The following is a 25,122-nucleotide window of genomic DNA, read 5'->3' as shown; positions in this document are numbered from 1 at the left end:
CCCGTCCAGGAGCCCGTGGAGTCTGTCTCTCGCCCTGTCAGCCTGACCAGCGGGACTCTCGTGATGTGAGAAGGACCTTGTGGGCATCGGTCTGAAACGTGCACACACACAAACACACAAACAGTTTTCCTCCTTCCAGATCGGAGCTCTGATGCGGGAAGAGGCCTCCAAACAGGTTGGAAAAAATCCAACTGACTGTATCTAAATAATATATATATATATATACACACACACACACACACACACACACACACACACACACAGGGTGGGCCATTTATACGGATACACCTTAATAAAATGGGAATGGTTGGTGACACAGTGAAGTGATTGTCACATGTGATACACAGCAGCACAGCACACACAGTGAAATGTGCCCTCTGCATTTATGGGTGGCCTTTGTGGGCCGGTTTTGTGCTCCACCGTTCGCGGTTTTGCTTTTCGCGCTCTCGGGTGTCAGTGTGGGAAGGGGAATAAACAGAAAATGTGCGACAGATTGCACATCTGCCACTTTGTCACCCAAGATGTGATCATCTCTCTGTCACTTCTCAACTTTCCTCTCACATACCATCTGCGTGTACGAGAGTTTCCAGGGGAGAGGTTTTCAAAAGGAATTCTTGAACAAAATTTCTGAATTCAAATTGAAGCGTTTCTTTTCAGATGCGTTGAGAAGTGGTCGTGATCGGGGAATGTTGGCCATCTCCGATACGCATCTAACAAAGTGCTTTTTAAAGAGCCGTCTTTTATTCACGATGACAAGATTTTCAAGGACATTGCTGTTATTTATTCTTTTAAGAAAAAAAGACAGACACCTCTCGAGGTGAACATACCGACATGTCTGTGTTGGTGAGAAGGAAGAAAGGAAGACCAACAAGACGGGGCACAACACAACAAAGTTCTAGGCCTGTCCCTATCAGCAGAGAGAAACTAATGTAATTTTGTAAAAGGTTTCAAGAGGGTGTACAAGGGAGGACACCATTTCATGGACCATCCAGGAAAGTAGATTGATTTTCCAAAGTGCACCAAAATTTACTCAAAAGTTTTTGAACCACTTCAGATTTTGTGAGTTTGCCTAATGACAAAGAAATGGCCGGTCTTTCATTTAATGGTACATTTATTTCAACAATATGAGTCGAAATAATGACCAAATAATCCATTTCAAAAGTGCATTTCAAAAGAATTATAAATTAATTCCCTTTTTCAAGTATTTGAACCAAGTTCAAAATGTGCTTCAGGCAAAACCTTTGTTGGCGAACACAGAGGTCAGACCTTTCTTGTGGATTTTGTCCAACTCCTCTTCATATGGGACTGTACGTGAGCTTTCTTGAGCAAGGAGACCTTGTGGGCTGCAGATTTCAGTCTTTCATGGTGACTATGGTCCCTGCATCCATGAGATCATTGACAAGTTTACTTTGCACATTTATTCCTCATTTCACCAGTTCTTTTTGTGTGAAATGTTACTCTTGCACTGCCCGTGTCCCCAGTTTGCTCTTTTTGTCAGTTTGTAACGTTGTTTAAAAGTTAGATGTAGCACCAGGTTCAGGAGAAACGTTAATTCGTTTCACTATGTTCAGTCTAACATGTTCGTAGCTGAAATGACAATAAGGCTCAACTTCCTCTTGAACTTCTGTCATGGCTGTTTGGCATGGCAAGGCAGGTGATCTGAAATGATGACAAGACATGACGTGGAAGAAGGACGCATTCGCACAACGTGACGAAACAGGGGTTTAATCCGTGATGAACAGGACAGGGGAGACATCCAGTAACATGTAACAACGACCCGACGGTGAACAGACACAAACAGGGCAGCTTTATACACTCTTACACAGGTGAACACGATCAGGAAACATTACACAGAACCAACGTGAAACTCCGGTCCGGATCCCGGACACGGAGTAACCCCTTCCGTACCAAATCATGACAACTTCAACTCCCTCCAGAGTAGTTCTGGGCTGGTTCTTGTTCTTGCCGTGAGTGGGAGCAGAATACATGTAACTTTCCTCTGAATACTTTGCCCAGGTACAGTCCCTTACCTGCTGTAGTGGAGGATGAATTATTCTGGGACTTCATCCTATTCACCAAAATACAACATAAGTTGGAACTCAACAACCCACGGCCACAGTTGGATACTAGTGTGGGAAGACGGTCTTCTTTTTACAGCAGGTTATATGGAGTAATTTGCCAGAGGGGGCTGTGCCCTTGAATCCTTCAAATCTCAACTGGACGAGACTTTTCTCATTTCCAATGATTCGTTCGAGTCAGTCCAAGTCAGTCTGATGGACCACATGGACCCCTCTTTTTCTTTTTTTTTTTTGCTAACTTTCTTTGGTTCTTGTAACGAAACTGAGGATGGATGCGGTGGATTGTTCTCCACCGTTGCTCTCTTGTTCCCTGTGGCTACACACAACTGCCACAGGGAGAAAAGAAAAGCATTTGGTCATTTCACACTTTGTGCGTCCCACAAACCAATACTGAGGCAATTACGCCTAATTACACTCTAATCACTCGGCTTCCATCTCCTTCCTTTAATTGGATTCCCCCTCCTGCCCAGCACCTACTGCGTGCTGGTGAGCATTCAAACAGTCATAAACACACACACACACACACGGCACTCTTGTGTGCATTCTTCTTTTTGTAATATTTTTTTCCAGTATTACATCAAACCCGACGGGAGGTGCAATATTACATCTGCGTTTGAGTTTAAAACGAGGATGTCCTCTAAGCGGCGCACGGACGTGGCAGTTCGCCATAAACGTGGCGTTTCCATGGCGATCTGACCTGTTGTGAGTGGCTGCGGTCCCACTTTAACCTCGGAACCAGTTTATTAAAAACATGTTATTGTGCTGAGTTCAGGTCACCGCTTGCAGAGAGAAAGCACGGAACATTTGGAACTCTAATCTTTCCTCATTGGAACAGAACAAGCATGTTTTAGGATATTAATAGCATTTTATTCCATATTGAGGTGAACTTTCATTCCTTTAAATATTTGAAATAATTTTGATTTCACAATGCTACATAAAACTGAGGTGGATAACATTTAATCTTCACTTAGCCCACTCCCGCAGGCTATACGAGCTCTCAACAATCACAACACTGCATAGAACTCCAATACACTCCAGCACTTTCACTTTCAACCACTCTGGACTCAATCCCCCAGAATCCTTGCACAAATTTTCACTTCACTCATTTGCACACCTTCACATATTTTCTGTTTTATGTCAATATTTTATGTTTTATGTTAAATACATAAAAGTGTAATATTTTGCTATGGTTGCAATATTTGCATATTGGTTCATTGTTTACTTGCAATATTTGCAATTCTGTGGTCAGTACCAGTCGCTAAAGCATTTCACTGCATATCATGTGTATGTGTATGACTGTGTATGTGACTGTCACGATGGCTGGACATGGCGAGGAAGCAGGACGTAACGGGACAGGGGTTTAATACACGGTAGACAGGACAGGGGAAACATCACCAGACAACGACCCCACGGCGAACAGACACAAACGGGGCAGCTTTATACACTCATACACAGGTGATAACAATCAGGAAACTTTAACACAGGACCAACATGAAACTCCGGACCCGGAGTAACCCCTGCCGGACCGGATCATGACATTGACAAATAAAATGTAAATTTTTAATAGTTGTTACTGTGTTTCTGTAAAGCTACAATTGGACTAAAAAAATGTTAAAATTGAAATTACAAAATGGGAAATTTAATTCAAACTCCTAAAGCACATATAGCATCAACAGCCTCTTATATAAGATGAATGAATATAGAGTGTGTTCTACTCTGGCAGCTTTATCTCCTGATTTCTCTCCCAGACCTACAATATAGCATCCATCTGTGTTTTCCCAAGTCATCCTGGATTTTATCCAAGTCCCATCCTATCTGTCTCGCTCCCTTGGTCTTATTCTTCGTGCATCTTTCTGTTGCCGCTTTATTTTTGGCTCCTCGTCTTGCTCATGACTCGGGGTGCAGCGGAGCACAAACTCTTGAGGAGCGACGCATTAGGAGCTTCATTTTGTCTGCTCACTTTCCGCCTGCATGCACCCGGAGGCGGGCGGACTCTCTTCCACGGGCCCCGCGGTGCAGCGGCGGCCCGCGGCGTCCCTCGTCCGAGCATCTGTCCCACACAGACGGCCACTCGCCGGCCGCACGACCAAAGAAAAAGGCCCCGGCGCGGAATTACGAATGGTCGAATTGACAAAGAGCGAAACACACACACACACACACACACACACACACACCTTACATAACCCGAGCTCATATCACGACAGAAAGCTCCAGGCCGGCCGCGCTGGAGATCATTTTTATTCCCCTTCACTTGCAGGCTGTTGCTGCCCCGAAGCCGGAACGTAAGAGGTTCTGTTGACTCATGCCGACCGGCGAGGGATTAAAAAAATGAAAGAGCGAGTGGTTGCTGCAGAGACCCGGTCTCCCTGCGATGTTGGTGCGCCTTGGGTCACGCTTGGCCATCTGTCACTGGCCCTGCTCGCGCCCCCGTCCGAGCCACCGGAGTCCCTCTGTAGAAGCCTTCGCTTGAAATTCGATTGAACGACGGCATGTTTTTATCCCCTCAGCAGTACACTGGAAGGTAATCCCATCTTTAATTCCTCACGCCACAAAGGAAGAACATGGCCACGCTCGTTCACCCGGTGTCCCCGGCTCACCCTCTTGCATCTGTCACCACGGCGACATGGGCCTGTTGCCAGAAGAGATGAAGAAGCAGCAGACGGAGTGGCGTTTAAGTACTTCAGCATGTCCATTCAACGTCTGACCCCGCAGCCTGGTGATGCCGGGACTGTGGAAACAAGGAAACTCCATTATCACCTTCCTCCATCTCTCTCCATGAGGAGCCACATGTCAACAGAACGTTGTGGTCAACGTCCATAAAAGGCCCAGAAGCTCCCTGCACAGTTTTCCTGTTCACCTGCATCTTGGAGAGGAGGACCTAGCCGCCTACACAACCTTTTTTTTGCTGGTGTGTCATTACGTTCGTGACTAAGAACCGGTGTGGCCAGATATACAAGTGTGCCAAAATACATACAAATCGGTGTACACAGTACTTAACTCCTGAGCATCTTTTCCCAATGAGCAAATCGCACACTCAAAACCTCCCAACCTGGCAACAAATCCGTCCTTCCTCCTCTGTTTACCTGTGCTTGTTCACACTCGGTATCTCGTACACGGTGCCATGATAATACCTCCCACCGTAGTGAATGCTGCTATTTTGACATTTACAACCTTCGCCCAGGAGCTTTTACCGCATTTTACAACTCTTTCACCGAATAGACTGATGAGGAGGTCTTGGCAGGAGACAGACCTTGAGCACAGACCGTCATTTGCGGCGCGGTGAATGGAATCTCCGCATGGTGGCCTTTAATTATTCAGCAGGTCCAGTCCATCTGGTATTTTACGGTATGGAAGGGCCACGTACCAAATACCAAGCTCAGGTGGTCAGATTCGCACGGGCGTCCGAGTCCGACCTCGTAAGGCAGCGGGAAGGAGGATAAAATTCAGGCCGGAGAGAAGCTCAGCATCCGGAGAAGACAAGGAGGCCTGGAACGCCGGATAAACGCATCGGACCGTCTCCGGCGTTTACCGTAATACTTGGAGCAGCTCCAAATTAGAAGAATAATAATGACTTGAGGCCGAGATCCGGTCGTTTCCGCGTTGGAAGGAAGGGTAACAGACCGGCGTTGGCTCGGCGGGAACGTAACGGGAACCGCGTACCGACGTTCCCCGTTGCCAGAGGGGGGATCAGCGTTTGATGGCGGGGTGTTGATCGTGTACACAGCCGCTATTAAAGGGAGGGTAAAAATACCCTCGCGGCTTCCATTGTGAACGACAATGAAAACGTTGGCGTCCCCGCGGCGGCTTCCGATCCTTCGCTTGGCACGGCGCTCTGTGCTGGAGTTTTTCCGGAAAGATGATCCCATCGTAGGCCGCCCGCCATCGCGCACCAACACTGGCCGATAACCGCGGTGACAACGTGGAATCTCGGCCTCATTCCGAGCTCTTGGGCCCTGTTTTCTTCTGCCCTTGGAAGGTCACTGGCCTGGATGCTGAAAGGACTCCCAGCATCTTCATAATGGACCAGCGGGAAGAAGCGACCGGCTCCTTCACGCCCGCGTTCCACCGCCACGGGCCACGGACGAATCAAAAGGCTCAGCGTGGAGTGGTGACAATACACGAATGGCAGCGAAAGGTAATTTATTTATAAAAGTGCATTAGCATCCGCGGAGCGCTGGGACGGAACACGCACTGTATTGTGTGCCAATTCCATTAGTCCAGAATAATAAAAATGTCATTTTTCATCTGCAAATTAACCCAGATTTCAAATGCCTCGACAGCTGAGGTACACTGGTGCGGTGAAACCAGGAGATGTTCGCAACGCTCAAATTAAATTAATGCATTTAATTGTCTGATGGCTCGAAATGAATAACCGCAGAAACGGCATCAAAATAAATATAGCTGAGAATAATCGCGCAGTATATTATATTATTCCACACCACCATGGCGTTATGTCCCTGGATGGAGCCCTGAGGTCCACTGCTTCACATGGAACTGACATTAATAAATGAGCTGATCAGGCTGGGATTTTGCTGTAGGATTTGTCACGTACCATGTTTCAGTGTCTCGGCTGCATCACTGCAGGTTGTGTTGTTGCACAACGCGCTCATGGTCATGTCAACAGTGGCAGTTCACACTCAAAAAGACCTTGTTTCATCCAAATCGAAATGTGCACTCGTTCACGGTTATTTGTTCCTATTGTAATAAACTCAACAATATTCTTTCATAGAGATCTAAGATTTTTTTTTTCTTTCTGGTTTCTGCAGATGCATCCTGGGTGTCAGGGCACGATCCATCCAGATATTGTGTAAATGTGCGTTTTTATACTGACGCTGGGTTGTGTCCACCGGTGGCTTTCGGCTGGTTATCCGTGTGTGTGCATCTGGCTGAACGCATGGGAAGGACGAGTGTGTGAAGAGTGTGTGAAGAGTGTGCACGCAGCTCAGTGCAGCTCAATCAGGTGTAATGAAAACCTGCAGCTCGATACAGACAACAAAAGCGCGTATGAATTCCACGTGTGAACGTAAGGGTGAGTCGGGGTCGTTCGTTACCCAGATATTGACATGGAGGTACCGATTGTGTGTTAACGCCTGGTGTGAATGCGACCTTGGACTCACAGGTCATGTTTGCATGTGGCATAGAGTTTCGGTACTTTGCTATTTGCTTGTTTGTATCGATCTTATCTTAAAATCGATCGGCCCACCAACATTGTGCTGCCAGAAGAGCCCTGATCCAGGAAGGCATGGATTCTACCAAACCTCTGAGGATGCCCTTTGGCACCTGGCACCCAGACAGATCCCATAAGGCCTCCATGGATCCAATTGCTTGATCGGATTGAGATCTGGGGAATTTGGAGGTCAAGTGAAGACCTTGAACCGTTTCTTCAAACCATTCAAGACCATGTTGCAATGTGGCAATGTGGGAGGGGCCATCAGGGAATTCAACAACATACATTTACATTACATACTTACATATGTGTCCTGACCCGAACCCGGGTCTTCTGGTTCATAGGCGAGTGTGTTACCCACTAGGCTACTACCAGCCTCACATTTGTGAGCCTTCACATTTTAATAGAACCAGTCAGCTAACAGCATTTTGGCAAGTAATATAGTTGTAATGCGTTCATACGTATTTTTTACTTTACTTGAAATGTCCACGTTGCCCAGAGCGTGCCGTTCGTTCAGATTTTCCGAACTTTTGGTGCAGAAAGGAACGGAATGGCAACTAACGTGGCTGTAATGAAAATGGTCACTTTTTGCTTAAAATGCTAATCGTTCGCATGGCGGTGTATTTTTTACCCCACGTTTCCATGCCAACACTTTTTTTTTTTCTGCATCAAATATTAGAAATCTGGGCAGGTGGCTCCCGGCGAGAGTCTGTCATAAGTCTGCCAGCAGCAGGCCCGTCCCCGGCACTGAGGTCATGACAGCCCAAATACAGAGCCTTCACATTTTTAAACAGAACTTTTAGACATGATGGGACGTCCGAGACAGTCAACTTCGGAGAGGTAAATATTACATTTGCATTTTTTTTACAGTTTACGGCTTTCCTTGGACGCCCTTGTCCAGAGCACCTTACAGTATGTAGTTACAGGGACAGTCCCCCACTGGAGACACTTGGGGTTAAGTGTCCTGCTCAGGGACATGATGGTAGTAAGTGGGATTTGAACCTGGGTCTTCTGGTTCATAGGCGAGTGTGTTACCCACTAGGCTACTACCACCCCCTGGAGACACTTGGGGACACCTGTGACGTCCGGTTCATAGGCGAGTGTGTTACCTTCAACATGAATTATCCAGTATTGGCATTACAGGGCCCTATTTACTCACCTTTCCCAGGCGCAGGCTGCCAAGTGCTCTCAGAGACAGCGTAACGTGAGAATGTTCGTCTGGAGTAGCGCTTCTAATGCAGAAGTATCCTATTAAATCCTCTTATTCTGACAGCTACTTTACTCGAGTCGGATTAAGGCGGCGGGATTAAGGAAGCCCGAGACTTAAGAAACAAGCAGCCTCGCTGCCATGCCTGTTGTCTCGGAAACCGGCAGGCCCAGACACCGTTTACACACCCGTTTCCGAACAGTGCATACACAGACCCACGCCGCGGCGAAGATCCCCACGCGTGCTAACAGCCGCGCCGTCCTCATTCATTCGGCCTTAAAGGGATTCCGCCCGGGCACAGATGCCCCCTTTATAAGCCCGACGCATCGTGACCGTGCATTATACCCACGCACTTTCACCCGTTCTGCAGGCGGTACGTGGAGGCTCGTGGCAAGCACCACGCCACCACTGGGTGACATAACGTCCTGTGCCCAGGGGGTGGATGGGACCTGGAAAATCGGAGAACGGGGGAAGGAGGCGGAAGGAGCGCGTATGGAGAGCAAGTTAGACTTCCGGAGCTCTTGACATGCTAATGTGCTTTTTTTTTCTCTCTCTCGTTCCCCATATCTGACTGTATAACCATCAGCCATACATTTCTCAGTCTGACTCTTTACAACAATGAAAACCCCTAAAACGTAATAGGAACCCAATGGACCGTGTCCCATCATCAGAGGAGGAAAAAAGCTCATGGATTCAATGTGCAATCAGTGGCAGAGTATGAAGAACTGTAGAGTTGAGACTGTATATAAAAAAACCATCTCCAGTTCAACCAAGACCAAAGCCTGAGAGCAGATCCTTGAACCGGCAGGATCCAGCGGTAATGAAGCGTTCAGGCGTGCTGCGCCTAGCAGGTCCCACGGTATGAAGATGCACCCCGACATTAATGCATAACGGCCCCAACTCGGAAGAAATGTTCACCGCCGAGAGAGTAGCGCGGACTTATTAAAAGCACCGTGCCGGCGGGGTGCGCGGCAGCACCGCGAGCAGAATCCAATTATCACCTGACTCCCTCCCGCCACGGTGACATTAATACTCCATCACAGAAGAAGCCTCCGCTGAGAAGGGCCTCCGGAAGGCCTCCCGTCACCATTTAACTCTCTTGTTCGTTACACCCTCCACAAGGCCCCCGAAGACACGGGGCACCCTGGGGACAAAGGGTCTTCCGGATCTTTTACAAGAAGACGCGCCCAAACGGTACAAATGATACGGCACAAATGGTGCAAAATTGTCATGGCAGTTTTTGTAAAAGTTTCTAGTTGGAAAATGGAAGCCGGGGGGGGGGTCACCGTGTGTGGGAGGGACTCCTGGATACGATCCGCCACACACACCCCGCCCCGTCTCTCCACTTCCATTAGTGTGTAATGATGCTGAGAGGCTCGTCTGCAGTGTGGTGAGATGCAATTATGCCCCGGCTGTCTGGGACGTTCTGCGCTCAAAGCTTTTCGGCGGGTATTCATCTGGCCATCTTCATTACTGCACCAAAAACATAAACATCCGGGGGGGGGTTTTCACCATGCACGGATCGCTTTAAATTTTAAGTAAAACTACCACTTGGATATGTGATAAGCGAAGCGATTGCTCGCTAACGTCTCAACCAAGTTAATCACAGAGCAATTAACGAGAAGGCTCTGCAATCTACGGATTGCCTTCAAAACGCTGATGGTGCCTGATATGGGTCTGTTTTTTTTTTTTTAAAGGAACAGTCTGCTAAAAAGTAAAATGTGAGAGTGACGCATATGTGCTCATTAAGGCTTATTAGTCTCCTTAACACTAAATTATTTCTAGAGCATCTGTGTCTGAAGAAACGTTGACTGAATGCCAGAGGCATGCTACAGGGCTCTATATTCGGTCCGTTTAATTTGGCACATGAACGGTTAAGGGGGAAAAGCACCATCAGTGTTGTTTAAACCATTCGCTCCATTTAACATATAATTTTGCTTCATGCAGATTATCGTATTAAGATTGCATTACTGACAGTTTTATCAGTTTCTTACACTGTGGAGACCAAGACATTAACAATTCAGAAGACCACAAGATGTGGTTTTTACTGTAAACTCAGTGCATGGTTCTATCTAATCATTTAGACGGACCTCATCCACTCTGTTCATGCAGGACAAGCAGCCACGGAGACATTTCGACAGGCAAATAGTAAGCGGAGGAGGGGAGATATGAAACAACCCAGTTAGGGAGGGAAGGACGAGCTGGGGAGAGACAGAACGGGTGAAAAAAGGCATTTCTAATTAGGAGTACGCTGAAGCACTCGCCCGTTATGTCATGCGCTTTTCTCGCCACGCTGCCAGTTGCAGAGAATATCAGGGGGTAGAGGAAGGAGGAAGAAGAAGAAAATCCCGGCTTCACCTTCCTCGGCATCTGATCTGTGCCAGACACATTACTAATTCATGAAGGCGTATAGCGCGTGTAGGCTTTAGTAATACTCATTGACGCTCGCACTTCTGCCCCACTTCCCGTGTCTCCTGGAATAATTACAATTCGAAATGAAGGCGCCACGGGACTGTTAAACCCACCATGGCCCACGGAACCGACCCTGCCCGTGGACACAGAGGTGGCAACCAGGCAGCGGGACTCGACAGGAGCCCTGAAGACAGCCTGCTCCCCCGGAATTAATGCAACCAGAGAGACTGCCAGGGAGGACAATGAAAGCTTTGTAGGCCGCGTGGGGACATGTTATTCCTGTCTCACATGGTTTTGGCAATCAGTAGTCCGAACTTATAGAGGAGAAAGCTTACATGGTGGCTATATATAAAAATGGAGCTAATTGGCAACCCAATGCACGTATTTCCTCGATGGTCAGAAGCACATTCCACTGGTTCTGTTCTAAAAATAAAATAAAAAAAGATAGAGGAGTGATTGTCACTTGTGATACACAGCAGCACAGCACATGGTGACACAGTGAAATGTGTCCTCTGCATTTATCCCATCACCCTGAGTGAGCAGTGGGCACCATGACAGGTGCCCGGGGAGCAGTGTGTGGGGACGGTGCTCAGTGGCTGCAACCTTCTGATTACCACTAGACCACCACTTGTCTGTATGCCACCACTGCCCTCTTGTAGGTGCCATTTTTTATAAAAAGTATTCACTTTAAGCAAAATGTTACATCCAAATTCAGATGACATTACATTTTACATTTACAGCATTTACCAGACGCCCTTATCCTGAGCGACTTACAGTCAGTAGTTACAGGGACAGTCCCCCCCTGGAGACACTCAGGGTCAGACACGATGGTAGTAAGTGGGGTTTGAACCTGGGTCTTCTGGTTCGTAGACGAGTGTGTTACCTGCTAGGCTACTACCACCCTAGTAAAAAAATATACATACTTTTACCTCCAACTGGTCTTTTGTGTCTTTTATTATTCTGCCATGAAAAGACACATGAGAAGTGACACAAAAATGGACGCCAGCCACTAAATATTTGTTTTATTCGATGCATTCTGAACAGTTAGTTTATGGTTTGTTTATTTCTCCTCCCGCCACCTTATCCTGCACTCTCATTGGCTGCAGCTGGTCGGTGACCAAATACTGAGCGTGAAGGGTTTCTGGTCACAGTCGGCGATAACCACACTCGTATCTAACAAACGGTGGCGGCGGTGAATCTGTCCAACTTGTTTAATTAGCTGGCAACTTTAAACCAACAGGAGCCCGAGGTGGGGACCATTACGGAGAAGGCATGAAAAGGACGGAGAAAACGGAAAAGCAAACACAGACGATGATTAAACAGAGAGCCCACCAAAGCGCGGCGAGAGCCGCGAGCGGCGGAAATAATGAGAGCAGAAGAGGCAGCGAGTTCGAGCAAAATGTGACAGGGAGCCCCTATCCATCCTCCGCTCGGTGGCTAATGACATCCCCGGTGACAGGTGCTGGCTTCCCCTGCCGGCAGCTGGTCCATTTGCCAAACCCATCTCCCCCTCTTCAAAAGGGACGAGGCGAGCAGATGCGACTCAATTCGCTTTGACAGCTCGAGAGAACGCAGGAAGAATCTGGGATGCAACCTTCAGCACTAAATACAAAAAAAACACAAAAGAAAAAGAAAAAAAGTCCACGTTTTTTGGGGGGACGAAGTTGCCGTAATTGAGGGGACTTGGCGCGCTTGCGGCGGCTCCGAAACGTGCCATTAAGCTGCTGACTGGAAGAGTCCGGCCTGAGGTAAACCGGCTGAGATGATCCGGCCCGGTTTAAGATCCCAAATCAGGTCCCGATTCGCGGGAAAGGGGACTGATGGACGCTCTCCGGTGCCCCCCGTCGGGCCGGCCCTTTCAGCCGAAGCCACTCCGAGGCGGTTACCGTGGTGATTAGGATGGAGGATCTCATGCCCTCGCCGGCTCCGTTCTAAAATTGGAGCGCCAGCCAAGGGCGGGAGAGAGAGAGAGAGAGAGAGACAATGTGGGCGAGAAAGACCCAACATTTTTGTCCTCAGGAGTACGTGAAAACGGAGAAGAAAGGGGAGGTTGAGGCAGGAGGGGCTCCCCCGCTTTCCAGAGCTCGGAACGAAGCGGGAAAACTGATTGACAGCAGACCGGGACCCAAACGGCTGCTCAGCGAGGGACGGACGGGTGTCCAGAGTCCCAGCTGGGAGCTGCGCAGATCCGTGTAGGTGTCTCAAGTAACGTGGAGCGCTGCTACGACCCATGACTACTGACCACCAATCCAGCCGAGGTCACCGAGACGGAGACTCTGCTCCACCACAGACCTCATGGTAGCGAGGTAATGGCTGCTGGGACGGGACATGAATCACAGTCCATTAGTCAGATTACAACACCCACCACGTATCGGCCACTAAACAAATGGACCAGAAGAGCTTCAAGTCCCAGGTTCAAACTACCATCGTGTCCCTACCCTGAGTGTCTTCCAGTGGGACTGTCTCTGTAAATACTGTAAGCTGCTCTGGATAAGGACATCTAAGTCATTTGATTTGGAAGACAGTTTTTTTCTTTACAACGTCCATTTCCCAGCAGCTGTTTCCATCGATCTGATTGGTCTGGCAGCATTAATGCCTTCAACGTCTACCTGAACTTCACATAAAGCTCCAAAAATAAGTTCCTGGAAAACCCATGTGCGCCATTCACTTCACTTTACTCGTTAAAACCTCGCTCACATCACACAACTTCTGCACAAGTGGTTCCCAACATGGGGTCCAGGGTCTCCTAGGGGGTCCACAAAAATGTGTTTTGTCGAATCATTTGCATCAGTTGGCTTCAATAGATAGCAAATCAAGCCATGAAGTCATCCAAGCCGAGGCGGCGTCAAACGCTCATCATATCATTAGAATTCATTTTACATTATAAAGACATTGTGAGACATCACTGCACAAACCTGTGTCCATGTTTTCAGATTCCGTTACTGGTCATGTCACTGTCATTATTAGGACCTCATCGGGTCATCTGATCAGATCTCAGTGGTCATTTTACTTTTTATTTAGCTCACCCGACTAGCGATAGATTACCAATGTTTGCAATCATATCCTACATACAATAAAGACCAACAAAGCTTTATTGCAACTTCAACTATGTGCCGCACACGGCGGGGTGTGGCTGCCATGTTTTATGCCAAACATGGTCCTGATGGCCTCGGTTTGTAGATTAGGGCCAATTAAATCCAAATCAAGAACATACAGCAAGCAGTAAAGTTTACGGCGCGCCACGCCCAGTTCTTGCGAACTACGTGAAACCTGGCGTGACCTCGGCCGTTACGGGACGAGATGATGATCCACGCCTCCTTGAACCAGGAGCTTTCAACGTGAAAAGTTTAACGAGTCAACAGCGAAATAAAACGAAGTTTACGTCGTTTTACATGAAAGTTTACAGCCGAATGAAAAGGTTGGGTACAAGCGCGAAGCTTTTTTCAGTCAACGTCCTTCTGTTGGTGGAGAATTCCATAAAAGTCAACGCCAGATGGTTTTATTGAGCGTGGAATACGGTGGCGAGGATTACCAGTTAAATTAAAGGCCACGATCAGCAGGCCCGCGTTACGGCGAGGCGGGACAACCAGTTTTCGCGGCGCGAACTGAGGACCGCGGATCATTTTCAAGGATCCGGCTTTCGTTTAGCGCTCGAGATCAATAGACAAATTGAAGCAGAACGCAATTAGAGGCCGGAAAGGCAATAAATCCACGGGCTGAAAGCAGGCTAATTAATGAAGCAAGTGTGAGCCTTTTAGATCCGGAACATTTACTTAACACACAATGAGCTGGATGAGTGAAGACAAATTTCATTTTATTTTAAAATGAAACATTTTTTTTTACAAGCACCAATAACAGTTCAAAATGCTTTTACATGTTAAAATAAGGACAAAACACATCATGCAGATTCAAACACACATGAGCAAAATATCCAAGACGACTGGAAACATGAGCGGTTGGGAATCGCGTAAACGTGATGAATGAATTCAGAAACGCAGAAACGAATAAACGATTTTAAAATGTAAAAACGCATGTTTTTTGCATCGTTGACCAAACCCAGCCATGAAGCCCTGGTCCATCAGCCCAGGCCTGAACATGATTGAGCACATCGCTGTAGGACTTCTTCAGCTCCACTTCGCAGTCAAGCAGGTGAGGACGCATGCACGGGGACGTAGACCCGCCCTCCAGGTCCTGGTCCAACGTCACTTCCATAAAGACTGTCAACATCCAGCTAAAGGGTTGAAAACGTTCCCAACAACCCCGCCACCCTCAGCAGCATTAATAAGACGTCTCCATCACGCCGCAGCATCTTGTTAGGTTGCCGACTGCGGCGGATGTTTATTAGACCCACCCGTGTCCCGCGTACCCAGTCCGCTGTGCCTCTAGGGGACGGGCGAACGGTCATCAGCAGTAATTGGTTGGAATGGCGTATCGCCGCGCATACGACGTGCATTTTGCGAGTGGAGGGAAATTTCACCGATAAAAACAAAAAGAAAGTTACAATCCTCCCATCCATAAGGCTGCAAGTAAAACATCTAAAAAAAAATAGAATAAAAAAAAAAAAAAAAAAAAAAAAACGTAGAAATGCCGTAGAAAAGCGATAATAAAAAAATAAAAAGTTCTCCTCCTCCTCCACGTCGGGCTGGCCGGCAGCGGGACGTTTCCTTTTCTTCCGCCCCGCCCGACATACAAACCAGCAGGCCAGACCACGACGCTCCTCCTGAAGACCGAGGCCGCCCCTGCGGAGGAAAAGCAAGCGCGGGATCAGCAGAACGGTACGAATGCGCTTATTGTTCCCCATTTACAGGACGTCCTGCTCGTTCTAACGCATTTGAATACACAAACGTGTGGGGGGAGGAACCGCATAAATTAGCAGGCATCTATAACACACACACGATAAGTTCACATCATCAAGCATCCGCTTCCAGACCCGTTTACTCCAGTTAAACGGCTGCATTAGCCAGCTGCCACCGTAATTAATGACCCTCCGTGTGTCCCCCTCTATCATTATAATTCCTAAACAGTGGCAATTAAAAAAAAAATTAAAAATACTAGATAAATCACCCAACGTAGACAAATGTTCCGGAAATTTCTATTTACGTATCTGATTAATTAGAAAAATATAACACTCACTTCAGGACTATACAGCAGCACGGCACCATAAACTACTTCAAAAGCGGACAATCTAGTTTAGATGTGACAGCGGTGTCATTTTTCAAGCGATACGGGGACGTGCGTGAGTGACAGCTTGTCATCCTACCATTAAAGATCCCTCCACTCAGAAGAACCGAGACGTTTTTCACGTCTCAGCATTTACATAAGAATCTGCATATTTGCAAGCACTCGCGTTCTGGCGGCGAATGATCAGGATTCACCAAAAATAGATAAATAAAACATAAGGGCCGTGTGCAGAGAATAAGATCATCTGCCTACCGAGATTCCCACCCAGTTCACGAGGACATACCAGGCGTAAATATTCCCTCTCGTCTGGACAGAAGACCATGGTCATGGTTTCTTACATTTACAGTATTTACCAGACGTCCTTATCCAGCGCCTTACAGTCAGTAGTTACAGGGACAGTCCCCCCTGGAGACACTCAGGGTGAAGTGTCCTGCTCAGGGACACGATGGTAGTTAAGTGGGGTTTGAACCTGGGTCTTCTGGTTCATGGACGAGTGTTACTCACTAGGCTACCACCACATGGTTAGGGGACGATAGTCAGATATAACCATCATAGTTGCAGTCTGTTGAAGTCTTGAATGTGAAAAGGAATTGTGTAGCGTGGAAAGGGACGAATCGCTCTGGGAATCATCGTAAATCGATTACGCTGCACATTTTAAGAAATAGTTGAATATGCTGATTTGGAGGTGCAGATAACTGGGAGACCACACAGGCGACTGATTACTATTAAGAAACGTCCAGCAGGATCTGATCCTACACTTGTTACCGTAAACTGTATATTCATGCCGATTACTATGGCACATCCTCTGGTTTTTAAATAAAAATTGGAATGATGATGTAGGATGGTAGTAGCCTAGCGGGTAACACACTCGCCTACGAACCAGAAGACCCAGGTTCAAACCCCACTTACTACCATCGTGTCCCTGAGCAGGACACTTAACCCTGAGTGTCTCCAGGGGGGGACTGTCCTTGTAACTACTAATTGTAAGTCGCTCTGGATAAGGGTGTCTGGTAAATGCTGTAAATGTGAATCTCAGAGGGCAGATCATCTCATACTGGGCAAAAAAAAAAAAACAAAAAAAAAGCAGCTCACAGACCAGATATTAGCGTTAGATCACATGGCCAAAACCCTCACCAACACAGCGCAAACAACGACATGACAACTTTTTAATACTTCTGCAAATAGAATATTTAATGTCACAATTACGATGTGATTTCCATGAGCGAGAAAACAGGTCAACTTCCTGCTCACCAATTCAGTCAGAATATCTAACAAAACTGAACTCAAAAATGAAAATTACACAGGATGTCGCTCTCTTAAACTCCCTTTAAAATTTCTCTCTTAATCTATAGAAACCGAACAAGAATTGCTGGTGTCTTCCTCTTGCAATTCGCTTTGGATAAAAGCGTCTGCAAAGTAAAGTAAAATTGTTCATAATAAGTTAAAATATTTAGGAATTTGCATCAGTGCTAAAACGCTCTATCCCCTGGTGAAACGATCAGTGTAAATAAGATGACACTTGTTAATTTTTATACATATATTTCCCAATATCTCACAGAGTATTGACATTTTAAAAATGTCAACTTTCATTTGGAACAAGAAACAGCCCAGAATCACTGGGAAGGTATTACAGAAACCCCGTGAAACACTATATTACTACTGGTCAGCCAATATGAAAGCAATATTGGATTAGAAATGATGTTGATTACCTAGCCTGGTAAAAATAGAAAGGGCATCTGTCCACTCCACCCCAAGCGTGCTACGTGGCAAACTACCAATCCTGTTGTATTATACTGTAAAGATTAGGAATACATTTAGACGCCATTTTAACATTGATTCTCATGCCTTCTAAATCAGTAACAAAAACTTCCATTTACCCCCTGGACGATGGAACCTTTTGATGTACCACCAACCAAGAGTACGTAGAGGCGTTGAGATGAAATTTGGAAGGGGCTTATATCGGATGATATATGGTGTGAAGCGATTAAAACACTAACTGTGGGACGATCAGACATGATTTCCTTCTCTTCACTTGTTGCTTGAAGACTAATTCCGTGTAAATGGAAAGATTCTGTGCCTCCACCATATGGACAGTGGACCAATGACAATGTACAGTGTGAGAATTTATTACACTGTGTAATAGGGATACCAAGAGATTAACGTGGCCACCCTTTATGACTGGCCAAAAATATGGAATTGCCGCTTTTATTGAGAAAACTCTATATTTCTATGTAACACATGGACGCCTAAGTCTGTCTTGTCCGGCATTTTCCAATTGTTCTTTTCGCTCTCTCTCCCCTTAAGGGATTGGGGTCTGGTGTTCATTTGTCCTCATCTGGTATCGTATGTTTATTAAGAAATTTTACTTAATAGTAAAGTAAATTGATAAAACAAAGGGAATTTAAGAACTTTCTTGCTGATTTTTGCTTAATCTCATTTATGAAAAACTTAATCATGTAGTGAGGAAACAGATCAACAAATCAAAAATTCACTCAAGAAAATGACAAGGACAAGACTTAGAGGTATTCAAAAGAGATGAGCAGCTTGATTCAATAATAAAAGTTCATTCCTCACCTGAGATAATGGCTCTCTTATCATATCTTTCTCATTCTTCACATTTCAAGCGAGCACTGAAATCAGCCTGGCGGAGAAGAAAACGAAATCAATTTACCAAAAAACTTGTTTAGACACATTAAAAGCCATGCAAAGTCTACAGGGTATGCAACTCAAGCTTTAAAAACCCAAAAAATATATTTAAGTGTTTGGCATGAATAATGGTTAATGATCACTTTAAATACAGATCACGCAAAAAGTTTGCATAAGCTAAAAGAAAATCACTCCAGACAAACTGCTCAGCAAGAGTTGCATTACTAGTCTTAAAATCAAGGAGCTGTTAGTTATTTAAAGAAAAAAAAAATTTAATTGGTTAATAAAAGAAGAAAAAAAAAAAAAAAAAAAAAGTTTAAAAAAAATTTCCTTTTAATTTTATGCCTAACTTTTTAAATTATACAAAGATTTAGGTACATACATTAAAAGTGTGTATAACAGTAATAAACTATCCAAATTACACATTTAGGATTAGAGTTACATTAAAAAAAATCAATATGGTGCAATTTAAGTTTAACAGTTCTCATTTTCTAAAGGCTAACCCTAAATGGCTGTTTAAAATTCAACTATTTCAGTCTAAACCCATACATTTCAGAGATAAATAAAAAAAGAAAGAAAAAGAAAAACGTCATTCAATGAAGATTTTATACATACCCAGGCACTGAATTCTTTAGTTCTTTCTAAAGACATTACGAAGCTATCCGGCTTATTTTAAAAGGCCATCGGTCTTACCTCTAGGTTCCTTTTTAAGTGTAAAAAGAGAGAGAAAGATTAAAGTTGTGCTTTTAAATGATCAAGACACTTTAAGCAGATTCCTTTAGGGTGGTTCACTGTGGTCAGACTACATGCATCTGTTTAAAAGTTAAAAATAAAAAAAAATAAATTCAGTTTGAAGAAAAGCCTACTGATTATGAAATTTATTTAAAAAGGGCATTTCAAGTTTTATAACAGAAAAATGCAAAGTGAACCAAGTTAGGTTTCATAGAAAAAAAAACTATGCTTTATTGACAAACCGCTGCAAAACATTTTTGAACAAAATTTAGTTACCTATTTAGGCAAGCTTACACACGTAGCATTAGGCATTTTATGGAGAGGATACAGACTAAATGGCAGTAAAAGTACAATTTTGACTTTTGTGCTTAATTTTTTTGTAAGTATATACAAGAAATTGGCATTTAGCTGCAGGATCCCTTTACATTAGAAAGAAGCGACCCTTGTAGAGACTGTTGTCCCAATCCTTCTTCGAGCAGTTTGGGCATGCAGTTTATGTAGCATGAGGTATCCTCCAGGAATTGTTTAACTTTTTTAAAGCATGACAAAAAAAAGCCACTTTTACTAAAACAACTTTTGATTGAAAATGTGAAACTTTTAACAAGGATTTGAGGACAGTCCATCTCAACAGTGTCTAATAGGGCTATATTTCAAAACTCTAATATACAATGAAAAGTATTGATTCCTCAACCTAAATTTTACAGCTTTTAAGACTATTTAAAAAAACAAAAATCAGCAATTAAAGAGCTAGTCAAAATTACAATTTTTCTCATTAGTTTTTCGATTTAAAGTTGCACCACTACATTACAATATAAAAAAAAAAAAATACTTTTAGGTTTTATTTTGATTCAACTAATATTAAACAGAATTTTGAAATGTAGCCTAAATGGGAATCTGCAACTGCACCTCGGCATGTTTTTTTTTTTTTAAGTAACACAAATTAATGTGGTATTCAACATTAAACATGGGTCTATACAGTTGTTAAGACTTTTAAATTTACACTATTTTTTTTTTTTTTTAAACCAAAGCATAAAAGAGACTTGACAATGCAGATGAGAAAAGGGGAAGGGGATTAAAAATCCAAAATAATAATTAAAAAAAAAAAAAAAAGAAAAAAAAAAAAAAAAAAAAAAAAAAAAAAAAAAAAAAAAAAGAAAGCCACTTCCCCCAACCCACCTAAATAACCAGGCTGCTTGTGAAGCAAAAGACCGTTGATTTTTTTTTCCAGTTTATAGTCCAGAGTAGAAAAACCAAAATTACGGGGGGTAAAAACACAAAACCCAAAAGAAAAGACATTTACTTTTGTCAGGTTGCTTAAAGTGTGAGCTGCCATGGGAGACAGTCGTCATGGCGACACGATAAGTGTGACGTTCCATTTGTCTGCATTAGTATCGTCCATATGGGTGTTCCCGGTAAGCTCCCTTAGCAGGCCTTGCTGGAGGAGCTTTCCCGCCAGTAGCAGCACGTGACGTCCCATTCCAGTCGTCCTGAGCTGTTTGCAAAAGTGAAGTGATTGTCATTGTGAGATACAGCAGCACAGCACACGGTGCACACAGTGAAATTTGTCCTCTGCATTTAACCATCACCCTGAGTGAGCAGTGGGCACCATGACAGGCCCCCGGGGAGCAGTTTGTGGGGACGGTGCTTTGCTCAGTGGCACCTCGGCAGCAACCTTCTGATTACGGGGCCACTTCCCTGACCGCTAGGCCACCACTGGCCCAATGCACATGTGAATTATGCGAATTATGAAAAAGCGCCAAAGTAAAACCACCCCTTACCGTAAGCGTCGTAGCCTTCCTGCGTCTCCCCATGACCATAATCGTAGTACTCCGGTTCTCTAGAGAAGCCCAGAGAACATTAAAAACGTCAGACATTTGCCAGAAAACACATACGTCACGAAGAGCGTTGCGGCTCCGTTCACTCACGCCTGCGGTTGACTGTAGTACGCGTCGTACGCTTCGTAAGACGGCTCTGTGTAGTTCTCATCGTAGGACTAAGAGAAAAGAACGCCAAAAATTCACTATAAGCGTAAATAAACCCCGAACTAGAAGAAAAAAAAAAACATTCTTGTAAAGGCTCCTCACGTATTCCTCGTAGGTCTCCGGAGCAGGGGCATGAGGCGGCGGTGGAGCCATCCTCTGAGGGCCCGGAGCAGGGGGCCTGGCGCGGGTGGCGGCCGCGCCCCTGCCGGGCTGAGCTGGAGGCGGTACCCCTCTTCCTGCCGGGCCTCCTCTCACGGCCCCTCCCCTCGGAGGGCCGCCGCGGGCAGCGCCGCCGCGCGGTGGCATCCCGCGTCCCCTGGAGACACCGACGTCCAACGTTAGCGTCCAGGAAGCCCACGACTACATACCCCACAGACGTCCGCGGTCTCGTACCTCGGGGCGGCTGACTGGGGCGGGTGGGCCCCTCTGCCCCGAACGAGCAGGCCGCCTCTGGCCCTCGGCGGGTGCTCCTGCCCCCCGTTCAGGTAGCTCATCTCCATGAACTGTTCCTGGCAAATATCATCCATCATGTCCTGACGGAAAGACGGGACAGTAATACAAATAAAAGGCCGGGAGCCACGAGACAATTCGAGAGAGAGACACAGAGACAACGGCAGCTGCTTTCTGGACAGTGACCATTTAGAGCCAAAAATTACAATAATGCCGCCGTGCGACGTGGCAAAACTAGCGAGGGGGGGGGGGGGGGAAATCCAGCAATATATCTGATTAAATATTAATCTTCAGGTCGCCATTCAGCACGGGGAACGTTTTAATCGGCCTTAAACACCGACCAATCGCGGAACGAGACGCTCCGGTCCGACAGGCGCCACGGCGCGGGACACTCACGGGAAACAGGAACTTCTTGACCTCCTCCATGGCGTGGGCCATGCGCAGGTACGCCTCTGGGACGGGGGCGAACACCTCGATGAACACGTGCAGCTCCATGGACAGGTGGGCGTACTTGGGCTCGCCGCTTTTCCGGAACCCCTCCTCCTGGGGAAGGAGAAGATCGCGGTTACCTGCTGTACGTTCTGCAGCAGAACCCCCGCTTGTTCTTACTAGTAGTGCCGTTTAAAACTATTTTGTTTTTACCAAATCCAGTTAATACAGTAGACTGTTACAATACACAATACGATTTCTGCAACAATTACTATTGTTCCTGACTTTCTCGACGAACTGTCCCCCGGGCCCCTGTCATGGTGCCCACTGCTCACTCAGGGTGATTGGTTAAATGCAGAGGACAAATTTCACTGTGTGCACCATGTGCTGTGCTGCTGTGTATCACACGTGACAATGGAAGTTACTCCCTAACTCCAACGTTATCAATAAAAAAAATAATAAAATTGAATTACACTAAACTGAGTAATCGAGATAAAACTGCGTATGATTATGAATATTTCTGTAATGTATGAATTTTGACACCGTGGTGTAGCGCCACCCACTGGCAAGAGGAAAAGTACCGCTGTCTACACTGTTCGCTAGAGTAACGTCATTCATGCGCTCACGTCCCAAACTTTTACGCTCTTTACCGCAACATACCAAAACACACCAAAACTTGGTATTTCTGACATCGGCCAGTATTGTGAACACTTGTGAAGTGTTTATGGGTTCGAACCCCACTTACTACCATCGTGTCCCTGAGCAGGACACTTAATCCCGAGTGTCTCCAGGGGGACTGTCCCTGTAACTACTGATTATAAGTCGCTCTGGATAAGGGCGTCTGGTAAATGCTGGAAATGTTTGTACGGGGACGTTTTGATGCGGTGGCACCATTCCACGTCTATATTCTTCCTTTTCATCATCTCGTACGTTACAGCGGTGGAGATGCATGAAATCCGAAGTAAAATCGTCCCGCTCACATCCGCTGTTCCACGGTAAACGCGGGCGTTGGTGCCGTGTCTGCGAGGGCCCGTTAATCACCGCTTGCGGGGACATATTTTATCGCCTTTCCTGCTCGTGTCCACCAGCGCAGTTGAGACTCCTCATGGACCAAGTAGGTTGTCTGGCTAACGGAAGTAATGGAGTTTACTCCAGCCGGCAACCACCGCCACCAGCTCACCTTGGCCTTGTCCCTCATGGAGCCCTTCCCCAGCACCGAGATCTTGGCCCCGGTGTCCTCCTGCAGGCGCTTGATCGTGTTCCCCTGGGGTCCCAGGATCTTTCCCACAAAGTTGAACTGGAAAGAAACAGCAAACGGTGACACGAACCCCAAAAAACGGTCAAGTTCACCAAAACAGCGAATCTGCAGCAGTTACGATCGGACAGGACTTCTGTCCAGCGGGACCTCAAACGGCACAAATCTCGTCCGACGTTCACATAAAACATCTCGTACGTCTAAACAAGATCCAATTAAATACGAACTGTACGTAGACGGGACCCAGACCCCGAATTAACATGCACCGTCCAGGCGGGGCTACAGGAGACGCGTCAAACCGCGACGACCCTGATCGCCGCCGCCGCCACCCACATCCACGGGAGCCTGGCGGGACGGCCGGATGTCTCGTGGGACGCTCGGCCCGCTGGAGTCCATACCTTCGGGTACTGCTTGACCGGAATCAGGACTCGCTCCTTCAGCTTGATGTTCTTGGTGGTGAAGAGGTCCAGGTAGCTCTCCGTCTCCTTCTCTCCTTTCTGGATTCTCTCGATTTCTGGAGGAGGGGACAAGCTGTAAAAATCCTACACGCACAGTAACAAGTGTACAAATTACCCAACAAGCATTAATTATAATAAAAACGCATAATGATTCTGCCTGATCACAGCTAGATATACGGAATGTTCTGGAACGACCGGAACTCCAGACATGAAATCACACCAAGAACCAACGAAGCAGCCACGTGGCGGTAAACCCCGGAGACACGGAGCCGGTCCCCCGGAGTCCCGGTCCCCCGGAGGTCCAGCGACGGTCCCCGGGAGTCCCGGTCCCCCGGAGGTCCAGCGCAGTCCACCGGAGCCGGTCCCCCGGAGGTCCAGCGACGGTCCCCGGGAGTCCCGGACCCGGTCCCCCGGAGGTCCCCGAGAGTCCCGGACCCGGTCCCGCCACGTCGGGCCTCGTACTTTGCTCTTTTGTCCGCGGTTGGTGTCGGAACCGGGCAAGTTATAAAGCTGCGCGGCGGGTATATTTTGGTACCGGAGGACAGAAGTTTCATGGCGTGTGTGAACGACGCGTCCAGACTGTCCCTCTCCGCCAGCAGCTGGGGAAGGTACTTGTTCTCGGACTCCATGTTGACCCGCGGTGTCTCTCCTGCGAAAGTTGCGGAGGGTTCGCCGAGCCCCGCTGCGCTTCTCCGGTGAACAGTGGCCCGGTATCCGCCCGGTATCCGCCCGGTATCCGCCCGGTATCCGCCCGGCGGCCGCTTATCCGTCGACTCGCGTGTCGGTGGCGGCGGCTCCGCTTCTCCCGGTGCGCGGCGGTCGGAAAATGGAAGAACAAAAGCCCGACGGACAAAAATGAACTCGGCGAGCGGAAGTGACGTCGTCCGCCAGGGACCGCCCACTTTCAAACCAGCGTGTTTATTACTACGATTAATGAACGTACCGCATCATGCTATATATATATATCTCTTATTATGTACAATGTACACTAAATATTCACAAAACAACTGATTTAACGCCCGGTATCGGAACAACAAGCGATACATCCGAAAGCGAATATATATCATTTTTTTCTATTTATACAATATATTTAAAATAATGTGTTGTCTTGCTTATTGTCCTTTG

General features: G+C 46.5%; 1 protein-coding gene across 2 annotated transcripts; it reads right to left on the bottom strand.

The window, feature by feature from the left end:
- Nucleotides 1-14,692: 14,692 nt before the first annotated feature.
- On the bottom strand, nucleotides 14,693-24,856 carry LOC114784196 (KH domain-containing, RNA-binding, signal transduction-associated protein 1-like). 2 transcript variants are annotated; one of them, XR_003748833.1, is made up of 11 exons: nucleotides 24,533-24,856; nucleotides 23,938-24,053; nucleotides 23,465-23,581; nucleotides 22,252-22,398; nucleotides 21,799-21,938; nucleotides 21,508-21,721; nucleotides 21,349-21,416; nucleotides 21,202-21,260; nucleotides 20,724-20,915; nucleotides 18,620-18,686; nucleotides 14,693-15,603 (listed from the first exon to the last, which is right to left on the bottom strand). XR_003748833.1 is itself a non-coding variant. In XM_028969405.1 (9 exons), exons 1-9 carry the CDS (start codon nucleotides 24,624-24,626, stop codon nucleotides 20,809-20,811), a joined length of 1,062 nt encoding a protein of 353 aa, XP_028825238.1. In that variant the 5' UTR covers nucleotides 24,627-24,770; the 3' UTR covers nucleotides 20,586-20,808. The 2 variants fall into 2 exon arrangements, 1 of the variants encoding a protein (XP_028825238.1); XM_028969405.1 differs by lacking the exons at nucleotides 14,693-15,603; nucleotides 18,620-18,686 and having other exon boundaries at nucleotides 20,586-20,915; nucleotides 24,533-24,770.
- Nucleotides 24,857-25,122: the final 266 nt, after the last annotated feature.

Source organism: Denticeps clupeoides, unplaced genomic scaffold (genome assembly GCF_900700375.1).
Source record: "Denticeps clupeoides unplaced genomic scaffold, fDenClu1.1, whole genome shotgun sequence".
NCBI classification, from domain to species: domain Eukaryota; kingdom Metazoa; phylum Chordata; class Actinopteri; order Clupeiformes; family Denticipitidae; genus Denticeps; species Denticeps clupeoides.
The sequence above is the reverse complement of the archived record's forward strand: the minus strand, read 5'-3'. Positions and strand labels throughout refer to the sequence as shown.

Excerpts from the sequence above, each read along its gene's own strand:
- LOC114784196 (XM_028969405.1), bottom strand. The coding sequence starts at position 24,626 with ATGGAGTCCGAGAACAAGTACCTTCCCCAGCTGCTGGCGGAGAGGGAC. Across the intron at positions 23,582-23,937 it reads CGGTCAAGCAGTACCCGAAG|TTCAACTTTGTGGGAAAGAT; the intron begins GTATGGACTCCA and ends GTTTCTTTCCAG. Across the intron at positions 21,939-22,251 it reads TCAAGAAGTTCCTGTTTCCC|GACATGATGGATGATATTTG; the intron begins GTGAGTGTCCCG and ends TCTTTCCGTCAG.